Source organism: Ailuropoda melanoleuca, chromosome 16 (assembly GCF_002007445.2).
Source record: "Ailuropoda melanoleuca isolate Jingjing chromosome 16, ASM200744v2, whole genome shotgun sequence".
Classification (NCBI taxonomy): domain Eukaryota; kingdom Metazoa; phylum Chordata; class Mammalia; order Carnivora; family Ursidae; genus Ailuropoda; species Ailuropoda melanoleuca.
The window spans coordinates 17,005,144-17,021,989 of NC_048233.1; the positions used below are offsets into that span (position 1 = coordinate 17,005,144).

At 34.8% G+C, this 16,846-nt stretch overlaps 1 protein-coding gene across 2 annotated transcripts in view; it reads left to right on the plus strand.

Annotated features, from left to right (window-relative positions):
* PIK3C2G (phosphatidylinositol-4-phosphate 3-kinase catalytic subunit type 2 gamma) overlaps positions 1–16,846 on the plus strand; it is a 358,071-nt gene that overhangs the window by 284,372 nt on the left and 56,853 nt on the right. For both annotated transcript variants that reach the window (XM_034645915.1, XM_011228226.3), the window contains 3 exons: positions 5,114–5,303; positions 5,795–5,916; positions 9,313–9,421. In XM_034645915.1, the coding sequence (XP_034501806.1) occupies positions 5,114–5,303; positions 5,795–5,916; positions 9,313–9,421 (421 nt within the window). The remainder of the gene's footprint in view (positions 1–5,113; positions 5,304–5,794; positions 5,917–9,312; positions 9,422–16,846) is intronic.

Sequence of the window (16,846 nt, forward strand, 5' to 3'; positions counted from 1 at the left end):
CTCAGATCCTTTATTTTTAAATGTTTATTTCATTATTGTCTGAATTTCTCATTTATAAACTCTGTAAAGGGAGAAATTTCTGTTATTCATTGCTATATCCCAACACTAGAAAAGCACCTGTCATGTAGTAGGATTAAAGATAGTGTATATGTATGTCTGTGTATCTATTTGTTTGCACAAATGTATAAAGAAAGCTCAAAAGAATAATATCAAATTGTTTCTAGTGGTTATTTCTGGAGGACAGTGGTACTGGAGGAAGGATGAAGGGAACCTTTCCCATTTTACTTCACATTTTACTCTGTTGCTTGAATTATATATTGTAACAAGTCAAGTTTTTTAATGTTCCTGAATCCCATCCAAATAAAACAGACATATAAAATAGGATTGAGAAACTCAAAAACTATGGGCAATATCTACAACAATACTATGCAAGAAAGTATTTACAAGAACCCTAAAATACAAGCAGGTAGGACAAACCATTCAGCTTGTATAGACCTGTGCTTGTAAGACCTGTGTATCAGCATGTTATGGGAGGAAGCTCAAAGAAACAATAGGTTATCTGATTGACCTGAAAACAGGACTCCAAAGACCCCACAGGTACTCATTGGAAAGCTGAGCAGACCAATTTGATAACAGCAGCTAAAACTGGGAAGAATTTTTACACATTCCAATTCACTGGGAAGGTCAAGGGTTCAGTGGCAGATGTGAAAAGGTCAGAGAACTTCATGAGCTTTCAAAGGTAACTGGAGCTTCTGTCCAGGAAAAAGTCCTACACTGAAGAGAAACTGCTAGATGTATATTTCAAGATGAGAGGAGAAAGATCATAGGAGAAAAGGAAAGCCAAAGTCCAGAAAAAGTTGGGGATGAGGGGATAAGCAAAAGATGCATATCTCAGAAAATATGAAACAACATTTTTTTAATCACTGTTGTTATAACAACAGAAAAGGGAGCTTCAGACCCTCAAAAACCTTCTACTCCTTTCTGAAAGTTCAGGAATGCTAATTTCATATTAAAATGAGCAAGCAAAATGGATCGTGTTTGAATGTCATACAAAATTATAATGNCAAAATGGGTCGTGTTTGAATGTCATACAAAATTATAATGAGAAATAAAAAAATAAGATGTAAAATGAACTCCCTACAATGAAGTATCCCAGAAAGACTTTCCCACCAAAGGAAGAAACTGTATGTTTATATTTCAAATTAAGCTAAAAGAAATCAAGACAATGATAATGACATGAAAGAACAATATATATCACAATTAGAAAAACTCAGAAATGAGGTGACTGAACCCAAGAAAGAATTAAAAATAGAAGAAAACATAATTTTTAATTGCATTTTTTTGTTTTTATTTAAGTACTGGTTAGTTAAAATACAGGTAATATTAGTTGCAGGTCATATAGTGTAATATTAGTTGATTTATAGTGAATCAGCACTTCCATACACCACCTGGTGGCCATCACAAGTGCACACCTTAATCCACATCACTTATTTAACCCATCCCCCCACCCACCTCCTTTCTGGTCACCATCAGATTATTCTCTAAAGTTAAGACTGTTTCTTGGAATGCTCCTCTCTCTTTTTTTCTCTTTGCTCATTTGTTTTGTTTCTTAAATTCTACATATGAGTGAAATCATATGGTATTTATCATTTTTGACTGACTTATTTTGCTTAGCTTAATAGTCTCTAGCTCCATCTGTCATTGCAATTGACAAGATTTCATTCTTTTTTATGGCTGAATAATATTCCATTATATCTATATCTATATAGATATCAATAGATATAGATATACCACATCTTTATCCATTTGCCAGTCGATGGATGTGTGGGCTCTTTCCATAATTTGGTTATTATATGTTGCTATAACCATTGGCATACATGTATCACTTTCGATTAGTATTTTTGTATTCTTTGGGTAACTATACCTAGTAGTGTAATTGTTGGGCCATAGGGTAGTTCTATTTTTAACTTTTTAAAGAACCTCCACACCGTTTTCCAGAGTGTCTGCCCCAACTTGCATTCCCACCAACAGTGCAAGAGGGTTCCCCTTTCTCCACATCTTAGCCNGATATACCACAACTTTATCCATTTGCCAGTCGATGGATGTGTGGGCTCTTTCCATAATTTGGTTATTATATGTTGCTATAACCANCCACATCTTTATCCATTTGCCAGTCGATGGATGTGTGGGCTCTTTCCATAATTTGGTTATTATATGTTGCTATAACCATTGGCATACATGTATCACTTTCGATTAGTATTTTTGTATTCTTTGGGTAACTATACCTAGTAGTGTAATTGTTGGGCCATAGGGTAGTTCTATTTTTAACTTTTTAAAGAACCTCCAAACTGTTTTCCAGAGTGTCTGCCCCAACTTGCATTCCCACCAACAGTGCAAGAGGGTTCTCCTTTCTCCACATCTTAGCCAACACCTGTTGTATCTTGTGTTGTTGATTTTAGACATTATGACAGGTGTGAAGTGATATTTCATTGTAGTTTTGGTTTGTGTTTCTTTAATGATCAGTGATGAGCATCTTTTCATGTGTCTGTTGGCCAAGTATATGCCTTCTTTGAAACATGTCTATTCATGTCTTCTATTTTTAAAATGGGTTATTTTGCTTTTGGGTATTGAGTTTTATTAGCTCTTTATATATTTTGATAATAATCCTTTATTAGATATGTCATTTGCAAATATTTTCTTCCATTCCATAGTTGCCTTTTACTTTTGTTGATTGTTTGCTTCGCTGTGCAGAAGCTTTTTATTTTGATGAAGTCCAAATAGTTTCTTTTTGCTTTTGTTTCCCTCGCCTCAGGAGACATCTAGAAAGGAGTTGCTATAGCCGATGTCAAGGAAGTTACTGCCTGTGTTTTTTTCCAGGATTTTTATGGTTTCAGGTCTCACATTTAGGGCTTTGATCCATTTTGAATTTATTTTTGTGTATGGTGTAAGAAAATGGTCCAGTTTCATTCTTTTGCATGTTGCTGTCCAGTTTTCTCAACACCATGTGTTGAAGAGACTTTTTCCCATTGGATATTCTTTCCTTCTTTGTCAAAGATTAATTGACCATATAGTTTTGGGGTCATTTCTGGGAAAAGAAAACAATTTTAAAAGCAAACCAGAAGAAACACAGAATAAACATGACAATATAACAGATGCCTCCAGAGAAAAAGATGAACAAAAGGAGGACTTTTAAAATAAGGCAATGAAAATCCACCATATATATACATAATGAAAGTCCTAAAAAAGAAAACCAAAATAATATATTAAGATGGTATCAAAGCTAAATTATTTAGTATTTTTAAAAAGATATATTTATTTATTTTAGGGAGACACAGAGAGAGAGAGGTCGGGGGGGAGGGCAGAGGGAGAGAGAGAATATCAAGCAAGCTCCACGCTGTCCAAAGTGGGGCTCGATCTTAGGACCCTGAGATCATGACCAGAGGTAAAATCAACAGTCAGATGCTTAANGGACCCTGAGATCATGACCAGAGGCAAAATCAACAGTCAGATGCTTAACTGATGGAGCCACCCAGATGCATCTTTATTTAGTATTTTAATAAATACTAGCATCATAATTATGTTTTCTGAAGTCAAAAGACTTGAAATTACATTAAAACACATTGAATATTTGGAAAATTTACCCAGAATAACCAACCTGAAACATACTTTAGAAAAGCTACTGGACTTTGAAGAAAAAGAAACTTCCTTCAAGCATCCAGGCAAAAATACCAAATTATTTATAAGAGAAAGAAGTTCAGAATGTTATCAGTTTTGGATACTAATTCTTTATTCCAGAAGAAAATGGAATGATGTTTTTATGGTACTCAAAAAAGAAAATGTGAGGGCCACCTGGGTGGCTCAGTTGGTTACACGTCTGCTTTCAGCTCAAGTCATGATCCCAGGATCCTGGAATCAAGTCCGGCATCAGGCTCCCTGCTCAGCGGGCAGACTGCTTGTCCCTCTCCCCCCTCCCCAACCCCTGGCTTGTGCTCTCTATCTCAAATAAATGAATAAAATCTTAAAAAAAAAAAAGAAAGAAAGAAAGAAAATGTGAGCCAAGGATGATGTATCCAGCCAAACTGACTTTCAAGTCAGGCCACAAAATTCAGAAACTTATTTCTCTGAGCACTTTCTGAGGAATTTACTAGAGAATGAGCTTCAAGTAGTCAAAATGACAGAGATGCAGAAATAATGCCTGGTAGAAAATTTAAGATTTAATGATAGAAGAGAGACTATGCAGTATGTATAGTACAGATGCTATACAATGTAGATAGAGTAGCTCTATTAAATAATGGAAGTAGAATAGGAAGCACATATGAAGAACAGAATAAGCACACCATTTGCTCTGTAGTATTAACTATAGTATCAGTATCAAAAGGACAACACTGCAAATCAGATACTGGAGAAGAGGGTACAGAGGGGATAAAGAACATTATATGAAGATATTTATATCATTGGAACACAATTGCAAATCTCAAATACAAGGGGAAAAAAGGACTTTAAAAAGCAGAAACACATCAAAACCAAACCAAAGACCACAGGGTACAAAATAATTCATATAGAATACTGTATATTAAATATAGTATATCATATGCAACTTTTTTGCCACATAGTTGAGAGAATAACACAAATATATATAAAAATAAAATACAAAAGCAGCAAAAGTTAAGCCGTATTTTTTTTAATATTTAAATATGGATGGGGAAGAGAAGGAATAATACAGAGAATGCAAGGATAGATGCACAGATTCTTGGAATATGCATTGTTCTGTAGTTTTAACTTCTGAAATTACTTCAATATTTTAAATAATTATAAACCAAAATTAAATTTTAAATGAATCATTCCTAAAAGTAGAAAACAAACCTAAAATAAGTCAAAATACAAAATTACAGTTAGTTTTCTATTTCACCAAGTGGGTTTCTTTTATATCCTAACAGCTCAAGATGTGGATTTGGGGTTTATAAAAATAACGTTTAATAGTTGGGCTCCAAATAAACAGACATGGTTCTTGACTTTTTCCTCCACGTCCAACAAACACAAGAAAACAAATCTTAAATGGAATGAGTCAACTCAGGGAAATGTTACTCACCATCTTTTCTTTTCATTTCTCTAGGAAAATAAAGGAAAGTCTGGAGTGCTTCCCTGTTAAGTTAAATAACTTGATCCATACACTTGCACAAATGACAGCCATAAGCCCTGCTAAATCTGCTTCACAGACTTTTCCCCAGGAATCCTGTCTGCTGAATGCAACCAGGTCAATTCAAAGAGTGACAATTTTAGGGTTCAGCAAGAAAACTAGTAATGTAAGTCTCAACTCTGTCATTTTGACTTAAATATCATTTGATTTCATCTCAGACTTCCCTTCATTATGCTACACATCCTTCCTTATATCATGATTTTTTTTACTATGCAAATGAGAAATCAGTTAAGTCTGAGCAGAAGTGCCATTAAAAGAGAATGTTCTAAGGAGAAATCATAACAACCAGAGCTATTAGTAGAGAACCATCAAAGAGAACAGTTCCTGCCCTGTGGTAGACTATAAATCAAGAGCTAATTAAAGTGTCCACATGAAAAAAAGAGCAGAAATTAGGCAGTCTGTCCCCAGCACGTAAGATTATGATATTTTTATATACTGTTTATAGGTAATTTTGCCTTTACAAATTGCATCTTTTAGCTCTTGCGATGGCTTTTTGCAGAAAGGTTCTTGCTTTGTTTAGCTCACATGAAGCCAGATTTTAAACTACCACAGGTTGATAATGCCACCTTTTGATTTTTGTCTATTTATTTTCTACAGCTGTATCTAATCCGGGTGACACACGGTAACAACGAAACAAGCCTGACAGAAAAATCGTTTGACCAGTTTTCAAAACTTCACAGCCAACTTCAGAAGCAGTTTGCATCATTGACTCTCCCAGAGTAAGGCGCTGCCCTCCCTAGTGTTTTGCCTGCAGTACTTGTCCTTGAACATAAGGAAAAATTATGGTTATGGGATTTTCTATTTGTGAGCAACACAACATCCTGACTCCAATGCCATTGAACCTATCCCGGCAGAGTCTATATTGCTCCCAGAGTAAAGAACCTTTGTCTCATAAAACAGAACAAGGTTTGCAATTTCTCTGTTTGTTTCTAGCCATTGATTTTGTAGACAGAAAAATTCAGAAGCAATTTCATTTTTCATCAGTTATCAGGAAAATTGTTTTATTTGCTTGTTTTTAAATTTAATCTTTCTAGTTTTTTCTAGAAAAAATAAAATTGAAATTGAAAATGCAGAACTAAATTGGATATATCTATTCTTTCAACAAATAACTGCAGTAAAAGGCTCTGATATATTTATTTCCTGTACCCGAAAACAAATCATTAATATCTTTTAGTATATAAGTAAAATTTACTAATACCAACTCACCTTTGTTGTGAATTATTAACTTTGACATGGATTACCTAAATTTAATTTGTTTTTATGTTCATTGTCAAACAATCTTTGCTTTTGTTCATGTTATAATTTTAAAAATACTAAACACAAACACATTGAGAATATAATTAAAAACTATTTCTGTCAAACAAACCTTCTAAAATTCATCACTTAGAACCAACCAAATTTAGGTCATAGACTTCTGTGTAGACCAAAGGAGTATCTTGACTTTAAAAAGATGAACTTGCCAGAGATTCTACTGGCACTTAGGGTAAATCAAATGTTATTTTATCTATACTGAGATTTTTGTCAAGTAAATGGTCCTTTAACAATGTGAATGTCCATATCTGACCTGACCTACTTTTTACACGTGGATTTTTACCAGGCTTTCAGGAATTTAGTCACTTTCCAAAACATAACTCTAAGCAAAGTTATCAGTGGATGGAGAGATACTGTGCAATATTGAAGAGCAAAGTATTTCATGTTTATGAAAAACTGTGCTTGCAGATGTCACAGAAATTTTGAAATACAGATGCTTTAAGCATCAGGAAGTCAACAAATTACAGTAAGAGTACGTTCAAGAGACTGAGAGGGAAGGAATGTCATTATGGAAACTTAAAAGCAGCACCAGCTTTAAGAATTACCAAAAAACATCTGATAGAATAACAGAAAAGGAGGTGCTAGCAAAAAAAAAAAAAACAAAGCTTGACTGCAAATATCAAATTCAACATCAGTGGTTGCCATTGTACTCTGCTAATTAATGATTTAAAATATGTTAGTGATTGTTAAGTGGCTGCCCTTTTAGGTTTCAAAAACTTCTCTGTTCTACACTTTTATCTGTGCAGTACATATTAGGACAACTTGTAAAACCTTTAAAGTGTTGATAATCTCTCTCCATATGCCCCTTCTCAATTTTCAGCTTTAGTTAGGATTATGCCTTGCTCAACAACTACTGCCTGGTATTTAAATTGATTTTAAAACCATTCCAGCAATGTGTATGTGTGTGCATATGTGTGGCGGTGGGGGGTGGCATGTACTTCCTGCATGCCCTTGACAATATTTGTATGCTGACAGGCCCAAAGGAGCTAAGGCTTCCAGTGATGCATATAAATGAAGGATGAAAGCAAGATTTCCTCTGACTCCAAAATTTACTATGAGGAGCCCTACAAGAATTATGTAAACCTGACCTGGAGAATATGATCAGAAAGTTAGAGTCACAAAGAATAAAATTTAAATTAGTTGTAGTATATAATAGTGGTCTTCAAAGAAGGCTGTTCATACCTGTGGGTACCTTTCAAGAATGCACAGGCATTGGGATCTTCTTTAAAATTAATGGTCTTCTTTAAAATTAACTTGCTTAAGGAGGAGTGACTTCCTTTCCCTCTTCTACTTTCAACATTACTCTTCTCCCAACCATCCAGAATCTCATCTCATTTTGATACATTTTCCCAGAGAGGAAAAAAATCTCTGAGAATCAAATAAAAGACAAACCAAAACATTGGTGTTGGTATTGAAAAAAAAGAATTATTCTAATAATCAGTTATCAAATCTGTTTGCAGGTCTAATGTTTCCTAGTCTTTGGCCTGAACAAAATGGAGGGAGGACATGATGGCACTGTCACATAAAAGATCATAAAAAATCATTTTTCACAAAATGATTGCTATATTATATTTGGCATATAACTCAAAAGTATTTCAACAATTGAATGACATTATTATAGCTAAGTTTTTTCAATTCTCTTGTAATTGATTATATACAAGATTTCCAGTAAATCTTCTTCTGTAAATTATCAACAAAGGAATACTTCTGTAAAATAACTTCTGTAAAATATCAACAAAGGAATAGAATTGATGTTGAACTCCATTTTATTTTAACAATAAGTAAAATTCATCTACGGATATACAAATTAATATTTAAAGCCTCAATCCATCTGTTTATCAAATGCATTTCTGGTTTGGTTAATTGTATATGGTACTAAATGTTGTGATAATTAAATCTGGATAAAAAATTTTAATACTTTAAGCCTTAGAACTGCAAGAGAACTTTTTAAAAATAAAATTTCAATTATTTAAATACACAAACATTGATTTGGACTTCCCTAACATTTCCAACAAGAAGCAGTGAATGGGAGGGCCTGCAGTTGATACAAACATACTTCTTTGTTTGCTGACAGCCTTTCACTATCCCTCATGACCTTTACCCCAGAGAAATATCTATACCAAAGAAGCAGAAGTATGAAGGAGGCAGCAGCAAGACTGCAGTCAGAGGAAGCTGCTATATAGTTCTGAAAAAGATGCATTTAGCCAGCAAAATGTGTTACCAAATACTAACCACGAACAGGTCATCCAACTTAATTGGTCTTAATCACATCTAAACCATCAAGATGAATCATCAGATAGTGCAGAGGAAATTCTGCAAGTTGGACTCTGGAGGAAAGTGATACTTTGTTCCAAAAGACTAAGACCAGATGGAAACATATGTCACTTGGTAAAACGTTTAATTTAGTTAGGATAGAAATATCTCTAGTGAACCCAAAAGAAACAATACAATCTGAACTTTTTCAAAAATTATGAATCATTAACTTCAAAAACAATTTATTAAGCTTCCATATATATTTAAAGGACAAAATATGTGGTCTTCTATAAACACAGTAAGAAAGAACATATATATTACTATGTTAAATTAAATTAACTTAGTGTTAATATTGATGAAAGTTAAAATAACACAAGTGACCAAAACCATGTTAATGAAGCCCTCAGGATTAATGATGTGTTCCATTTTTATAAATATTTTCATTGGCCCTTCAATCTAATGCTACAAGTTCATGAACAGCCCTAAGATGCAGAGGCCAATTTTCAAACTAATGAAGACACACAACTTTTATTTTGTTTTGTTTTAAACAGGTTTCCTCATTGGTGGCACTTACCCTTTACAAATTCAGACCACAAAAGATTCAGAGACCTAAATCATTACATGGAACAGTTATTAAATGGATCATATGAAGTTGCAAACGTATGTTACAATTTACTTTTATATTTTTTATAAAAATATCCACTGTTTCATGTATTATTATTTGAAATCTTTTTAAATACTTGATAACGTTCTTTAAATCCTATTTTCATTCAACAAATGTGCATGCCCAATATGTGTAAAATTCCTGAACAGGAAACTGGAACAGCAAAAAAGGTATAGCACCTTGACCTCAAATAACTTGAAGTAATATGTGATTAGTGGACTATCAGGAGCTAGTAAGTGCCCTAGCATTTTAGAAGATTAAGAATTATTTCTGACTGTTATGGTAAAAAGGATTCAGAGAGAAGAGAGCATTGGATCTGGATCTTTAACACCAGGTAGGATTTTTAAAAATGTATTATTTCTTTCACAGGTACAGGTTTGTGATTCATCAGTCTTTGATGAACACATACCCTCCGCAGTGTCCATCACCCAGTTACCCCATCCCTCCATCCCCTCCCTTCCAGCAACCCTCAGTTTATTTCCTATGATTAAGACTCTTTATGGTTTGTCTCCCTCTCTGGTTTCATCTTGTTTCATTTTTTTCCTCTCTTCCCCTATGATCCTCTGCTTTGTTTCTTAAAATCCACATATGAGTGAGATCATAGGGTTTTAAAAAGAGTTGGCCTAGGGAAATATTTCAAATAGAACCAAACAATATAGGAAAGGTCATAAGTTGGGGGGGGAGATCATAAGTAAAAAAAAAAAAAAAGGTCATAAGTGAAAAAAAAGTGAAGACGAAGACAAAGACGAAGTAGGAGAATCATTAGATTCAGTTGCTCCTGTGATAAATTACAACAAATTTGGCAGTTTAAAACAACACAAGTCTATTTTCTTTCAGTTCTTAAAGTCAGAATTCTGAAAATGGGCCTTAAGGGACCAAACTTAAGGTAGTTGGTAGACTGGATCTTTCTGGAAATACAGAGGGGAAAAAAAACTCATTTCCTTGCCTTTTCAATTTCTAGAGATTTCCTGCATCCCTTGGCTTGTGCCCTTTCCAGCAATTCCACAACCTGACCTCTGCTTCTGTCATCACATTTCCTTCTCGGACTCTTAGTCTGACTCTCATTGTGTTTACACTGGGCCCACCTGAATAAACCAGGATAATCTCACCATTTCAAGATTCTTAATTTTATTTTATCTGCAAAGCCCTTTTTGCCACATAAGGTAATACATATTCACAGGTCCTGGGGATTAGAATGAGAACATCTTTGGAGGGCGGTTATTCTATCACAGAGATACATGAAAAAGTGCAAGAACACAATTCAGTTGGATCTCAGCATTCTTGTAAAGTATCTGTGAAAGGAAGATTGAAACCAGCAAGGAAGTCAGGGCCAGGTTGTCAAGAGCTAGAGCTAAGCCTTAGAGGGTAGTGAGAACCTAAAAACAATAAAAAGAATAACAAATATGAGAAGAATGTTCTTCCAGATATATTGACCTTTTTCTCAACAACCTATTATTCCAGATCCTGGGCCTCATGGAACTACATTCTTTTCAATTTTTAGCGTTTTAAACTGTATAACATGTATCCAGAAAAGTCTACAAAAGATTTGGTAGAAGTGCATGGCTTTCAAGTTAAGGTAGGAAAGGCTATGCAGCTTCTGCCAATTCCTCTCCATATATTCCCTATGGAAACCTTCAGCTGCCATATGAGAAACTGAGCTGTCCTGAGTCTGCCAGGTGGAGAAACAGTATAGAGAGATAGCCAGGGAACACCGCTCTGCCAGTGCCCAGCTGAGGTTCCAGCCAGCAGCTAGCATCAATGTCACAGTAGTTTGAGTGGATGACTCCAGCTCCAATTGCCAAATGACTGTTTATTAGAGACCTCAAGCCAGAACACCACAGGTGAGTTCAGCCAATCCCCAGAACTGAGAGACAATGACAAAATGATTGTTTCTCCAACAATGCAGGGATACCCACATCTTAAGTATGTGGGTTTTCATTGTTATATAGCATTCTGTTACATGAATATATTGCAATTTGTAGATTCCTCTCTGCATAGACATTTGGAATGTTTCCAAGTTGGGATTATTACAAATAATGCTGTTATGAACATTCTTTTACTCGTATGTCTCTTCATGCGCTTGGGTTGGTCATTCACGTAGGAACAGAATTTCTGGATTTTAGGATATGCTTCTCTTCAATATTATAGGCTTCTGCTTGCATTGAATAAGTGTTCCCATTTTCCACAACCTTGTCTATACCTGATTGTGCCAGTCTTTCTAATTTTAGCCATTCTGGGGAGTGTGCATCTCATTGCGTTTTGGTCTGTATTTTCCCAACTACTAATGAGATGGAGCACCTTTTCATGTATTGTTTGGTCATTTGGATATCCTCTTTGGTGAAGTGCCAGTTTATGTCTCTTGACCTTTCTTCTATTAAATTGTATGACATTCTTTTACTGATTTATAGTATTTTTCATACATTGTGGATAGAAGGCCTTTGTTAATTAAATACATTGTAATGATTTTCTTTCACTCTGTGTTTTGTCCCCTTGTTCCTTTTATTATGTCTTCTGATAAACAGAAACTCTTCATTTTAATATAGTAAAATGTATTGATATTTTCTTATATGATTAGAACATGTCCTACCTCAATGTCATAAAGAGAGTTTCCTGTATTATCTTCTAGAAACTTTGTTGTTTTGCCTTTCACATTTATTTTTTTTTAAAGATTTTATTTATTTATTTGACAGAGATAGAGACAGCCAGCGAGAGAGGGAACACAAGCAGGGGGAGTGGGAGAGGAAGAAGCAGGCTCATAGTGGAGGAGCCTGATGTGGGGCTCGATCCCATATCGCCAGGATCACGCCCTGAGCCGAAGGCAGACGCCCAACCGCTGTGCCACCCAGGCGCCCCTGCCTTTCACATTTAAACCTACAATCTATCTAGAGTAGACTTTAGTGCATGGTGTGAAATAAAAGTCATCTTATTTATTTTCCATGTAGATTTTGAATTATTCTAATACTATTTAAAAGAATTTCCTTTTCTTGTTACTCTTCTTTGCCACCTTTATGATAATTCAAATGTCCATCTAGGTATGTGTCTACTTCAGGGCTCCATATTCGATGCCACTGATCTCTTTGTCTACCCTTGTGCCAACAGTCTTAATTACTATAGCTTTATAATAAGTCTTGAAATCTAGCAGAGTAAGTTCTCCTATTTTATCCTTATTCTTAAACAGTATTTGGCTCTTCTTGGACTTCTGCATTTCCATATAAATTTTAAATTTTTCTTTTCTTTTTTTTTTTTAAGATGTTACTGATTTGAGAGAAAGAAATAGAGAATGAGCGGGGGGTGGGAGGGCAGAGGGAGAGAGAGAGAAGCAGACTCCTTGCTGAGAAGGGAGCCCGGGCAGGGCTCGATCCCAGGACCCCAGGATCATGACCTGAGCCAAAAACAGATGCTTAACCAACCCAGCCACCCAGGCTCCCTGAAATTTTAAATTTCTCTTGTCAATTCCATGCAAAAGCGAACTGGGATTTTAGTTGAAAATGCATCTTAATATCTTACAATCCATTATCATGTACCTATTTAAATCTTAAAAAAAATTTTTCTCAATAATTGTTTATTGTTATATGCATAGAGATCTTAAAAATATTTTACTTGATATCTTATTGTACCTTTTTAAAATTCTGGGTTTTTATACCACTATATAGATAACAACTGATTTTGTATATGGACATTTTTCTCAACAACCTTACTAATTTCACTTCTAATTCTAATAATTTATTTGTATTTTTTTAATATTCTACTTACATCATATTGCCTGCAAATAACAGGAGTTTTATTTTTTTCTTTCCAATGTTTATAGTTTCTATTTCCTTTTCTGGCTATTTTGTACTCTGTAGGGCCTTCAAGTGGTGATGGCAGATATGCTTGTGTATTTCTGGATTCAGGGAAGGACTATCTCAAGTTCCTCATTAAGGACACAGGCTTTGTAGGTACCCTTTATTATTTAAAGAAAATTTCCTTCTGTTATAAAAAAAAGTTTTGACAATAAAGAAAATTGAATTTATCAAATTTGCTTTCTGAATCTATTGGGCTGATTAATAATCACCCAATAATAAATGGTTTTTCTCCTTTATTCTGTCAGTGTGGTGAATTACACTGATAGATTTTCTGATTTTAAGCAAATTTGCATTACTAAGATAAACTCTACATGGTCGCAATATATTATCCTTTTTATGTGTTGCCGGACTTGATTTAACATTTTCTTTAGCATTTGTTTTCACCTTTGTTTATGACAAAGATAGTCTATCTTATAATGTCCTTATCAGGTTAGAATGAAGAATATGCTGGCCTCATATCAGTTGCAAAGACTTTTTGCTTTTTTTCTTTTCTCTGGAAGAGTTTGTATAAAATTGGTTTTATTTCTTTAATTTGGAAAGCCATGTAGATCCAGAGATTCTATTTATTTAAGAATTATAGGACAATTCACATTTTCTATTCCTTCCTGGATCTAAGTTATAGTTCTCTAGGAATTTGTACTTATTTATTGGCATAAAATTATTCAGAGCATCTTCTCCCAATCTTTTTAACATTTATAGGATCTGAAAAGATGTCAACTCTTCTATTCCTTACATATGTCATTTCCTAGTCTGTCTCGTCAGAGGATTATGAATTTAACCAATCTTTGCAAAGAATGATATGTGGGATTTATTAACTCTTTCTATTGTATTATTTTTCTATTTCATTTATGTTTGATCTTATTATTTCCCTTCTTCCACTTCCTTTGGTTATAATTTGCTCTTCTATTTATTACATTCCCAGATAGTTACTTGTTTATTTTCAACCTGTCCTCACTTACACATTTAAAATTCTTTAAAAAAAAAAGATTTTATTTATTTATTTGTCAGAGAGACAGAGAGAGAGAGCGCACAAGCAGAGGGAGCTGCAGGCAGAGGGAGAAGCAGGCTCCCTGCTGAGCAAGGAGCCCAACTGGGGATTCGATCCCAGGACCCTGGGATAATGACCTCGGTAAAGGCAGACACTTAACCAACTGAGCCACCCAGGTGTCCCATTCACATTTAAAATTCAATCCCCCTCTTAATCAAGATTTAATTGCACCCTGCAAGTTTTTACATACTGTATTGTATCTTTATCATTCTCCTAAAATATTTATAAATGTTTACTATGATTTTTCCTGTGACCATAGATTAAGTCTATTTAACCCAGTTGAGTTTTATATGTTATACTAATAATATATATCTATATCTGTATCCCATAAACTTAGCATCTGTTTAATATTTCTCACATATCTCATTCCCATTGCTGTAACTCTGATTTTATATCTGCTGCTGCTATGCCTCTACCTGAAGAATACCGTTTATTATTTCTTTTAATATGAATTTGCTGCTAGAAAAAAATTTCAAAATTTGTTTTGTCTGAAAAGTTTTTATTTGTCTTCATTTTCTGAGGATATTTTAGCTGACTATAGTATTTGGATAATAATGATTTTATTTTAAAATCTTTAAAGCTATTAGTTCATTGTCTTTTAGCTTCCACTGATTCTGTTTAAAACCCACCTATTATATTTGTTGTTTCTTTGAAACTATTTTTTCTTTATTCTTTTTTTTTTTAAGATTTTATTAATTTATTTGACAGAGAGAGACAGCCAGCGAGAGAGGGAACACAAGCAGGGGGAGTGGGAGAGGAAGAAGCAGGCTCCCAGCAGAGCAGGGAGCCCGATGCGGGGCTCGATCCTAGGACTCTGGGATCACGCCCTGAGCCAAAGGTAGATGCTTAATGACTGCTCCACCCAGGCGCCCCTATTTTTTCTTTATTCTTTATCTGCTTTTAATATTTCTCTTTTTACTGTTGGTTTTCACAGTTTTATTTTAATTGCTCAGATATAAGTTTGTTTCTTTTTATCATGCTTGTTAGCACTTCTTGAATTTGTTCCCTGGAGTCTTTCATCAGTTTGGGAAAGTTCTGTGATTAATGATTCAAATATTGTTAATATTTTTTTCCTCTCTTTTTTTCTGAAGCTGTAATTACATAGAAGTTAATCCTTCTCACTGTATCCTCCATATCTCATGCTCTATTCCTGTATTTTTTATCCTTTTGTTCTCCATAACTTATTCTTGTGTCTTCTGACTTATCTTCTGAGTTATTTATTCTCTACTTATCTGTGTTTAATCAACTGTTAAATCCATCCTTGAAGCTCTTAATTTCAGTTATTATATTTTTCAGACTTAGAATTTCCTTTTTTTGTTTTTATTTCTTTGCTGAAAATCTGTCCTTTTTATTATTTCTTTGAAAATAGTAAGCATAGTTATTTTTTTAAGATTTATTTATTTATTTGAGAGAGAAAGCAAGTGAGCAGGGGGAGGGGCAAAGGGAGAGAGAGAGAGAGGGGGAGAATCTTAAGCAGACTCTCTGTTGAGTGGGGAGCCCCACGCAGGGCTCAATCCCAGGACCCTGAGATCATGACCCGAGCCATAATCAAGAGTGGGATGCTCAACCGAGTCAGCCAGGAGCCCCTAAGCATAGATATTTTTAAATCTTTCTAAAAATTTCAATATTGGGGCCCACTGCATATATATTTCTATTGTCTAGTGTTTCTACTGGTCTTTAATCATTCAGTCTTGTTCCTTTGTAAGCCTAGTTTTTTCCTTTTTGTTGGGCCAGATATTGTACTGCAACCTCTTTTGTAAAAATAATTGGAGGCCTATGTTGCTGTTTTCTTAGTCTAAAGAACTGTAATATGTAAGGACATTAACAATCTAGGATTGCTGAAATTCAGTTGCAGGGATTCAGATTTTTCAAAATCAAAGTGTAGCTTTTATGAGAGCCTATTTCTGGCTCATCTTGTTCCTGAGATGTAGCCATTTTGAATCTAAACCCAAAATAAGGTGGATTCACCAAGATCCTCGTTGGCAGCTCTGGATTCTATTTCCTTTCTTATTATCTCTGCAAAGTGGTCAAAAGTACTGCTCAACCTCTCAGCCCTTCCACAGCTCAAACCTGTATCAATAAATACCCACAACAAAAATGTAGTGCCAAAACCCAATTCACATCTCCAAATCCTTTCCCCAAATCCTAGCCTGGTAATTCTTCACTATCTTGTTAGTTCTCTGATGCTTTCAAGCAAAGTTTTTAAAAAATTGTGTAGTAATCCAATTATCCTCAGCAGGAGGTTTGCACTAAGTGACTTACTCTACTATCATCAAAAACAGGAGTCTAGGGGGCGCCTGGGTGGCTCAGTCGTTAAGCGTTTGTCTTTGGCTCAGGGCATGATCCCGGCATTCTGGGATCGAGCCCCACATCAGGCTCCTCTGCTGGAAGCTTGCTTCTTCCTCTCCCACTCCCCCTGCTTGTGTTCCCACTCCCCCTGCTTGTGTTCCCTCTCTCCTTGGCTGTCTCTATCTCTGTCAAATAAATAAGTAAAATCTTAAAAAAAAAAAAAAAAAAAAAAAAAAAAA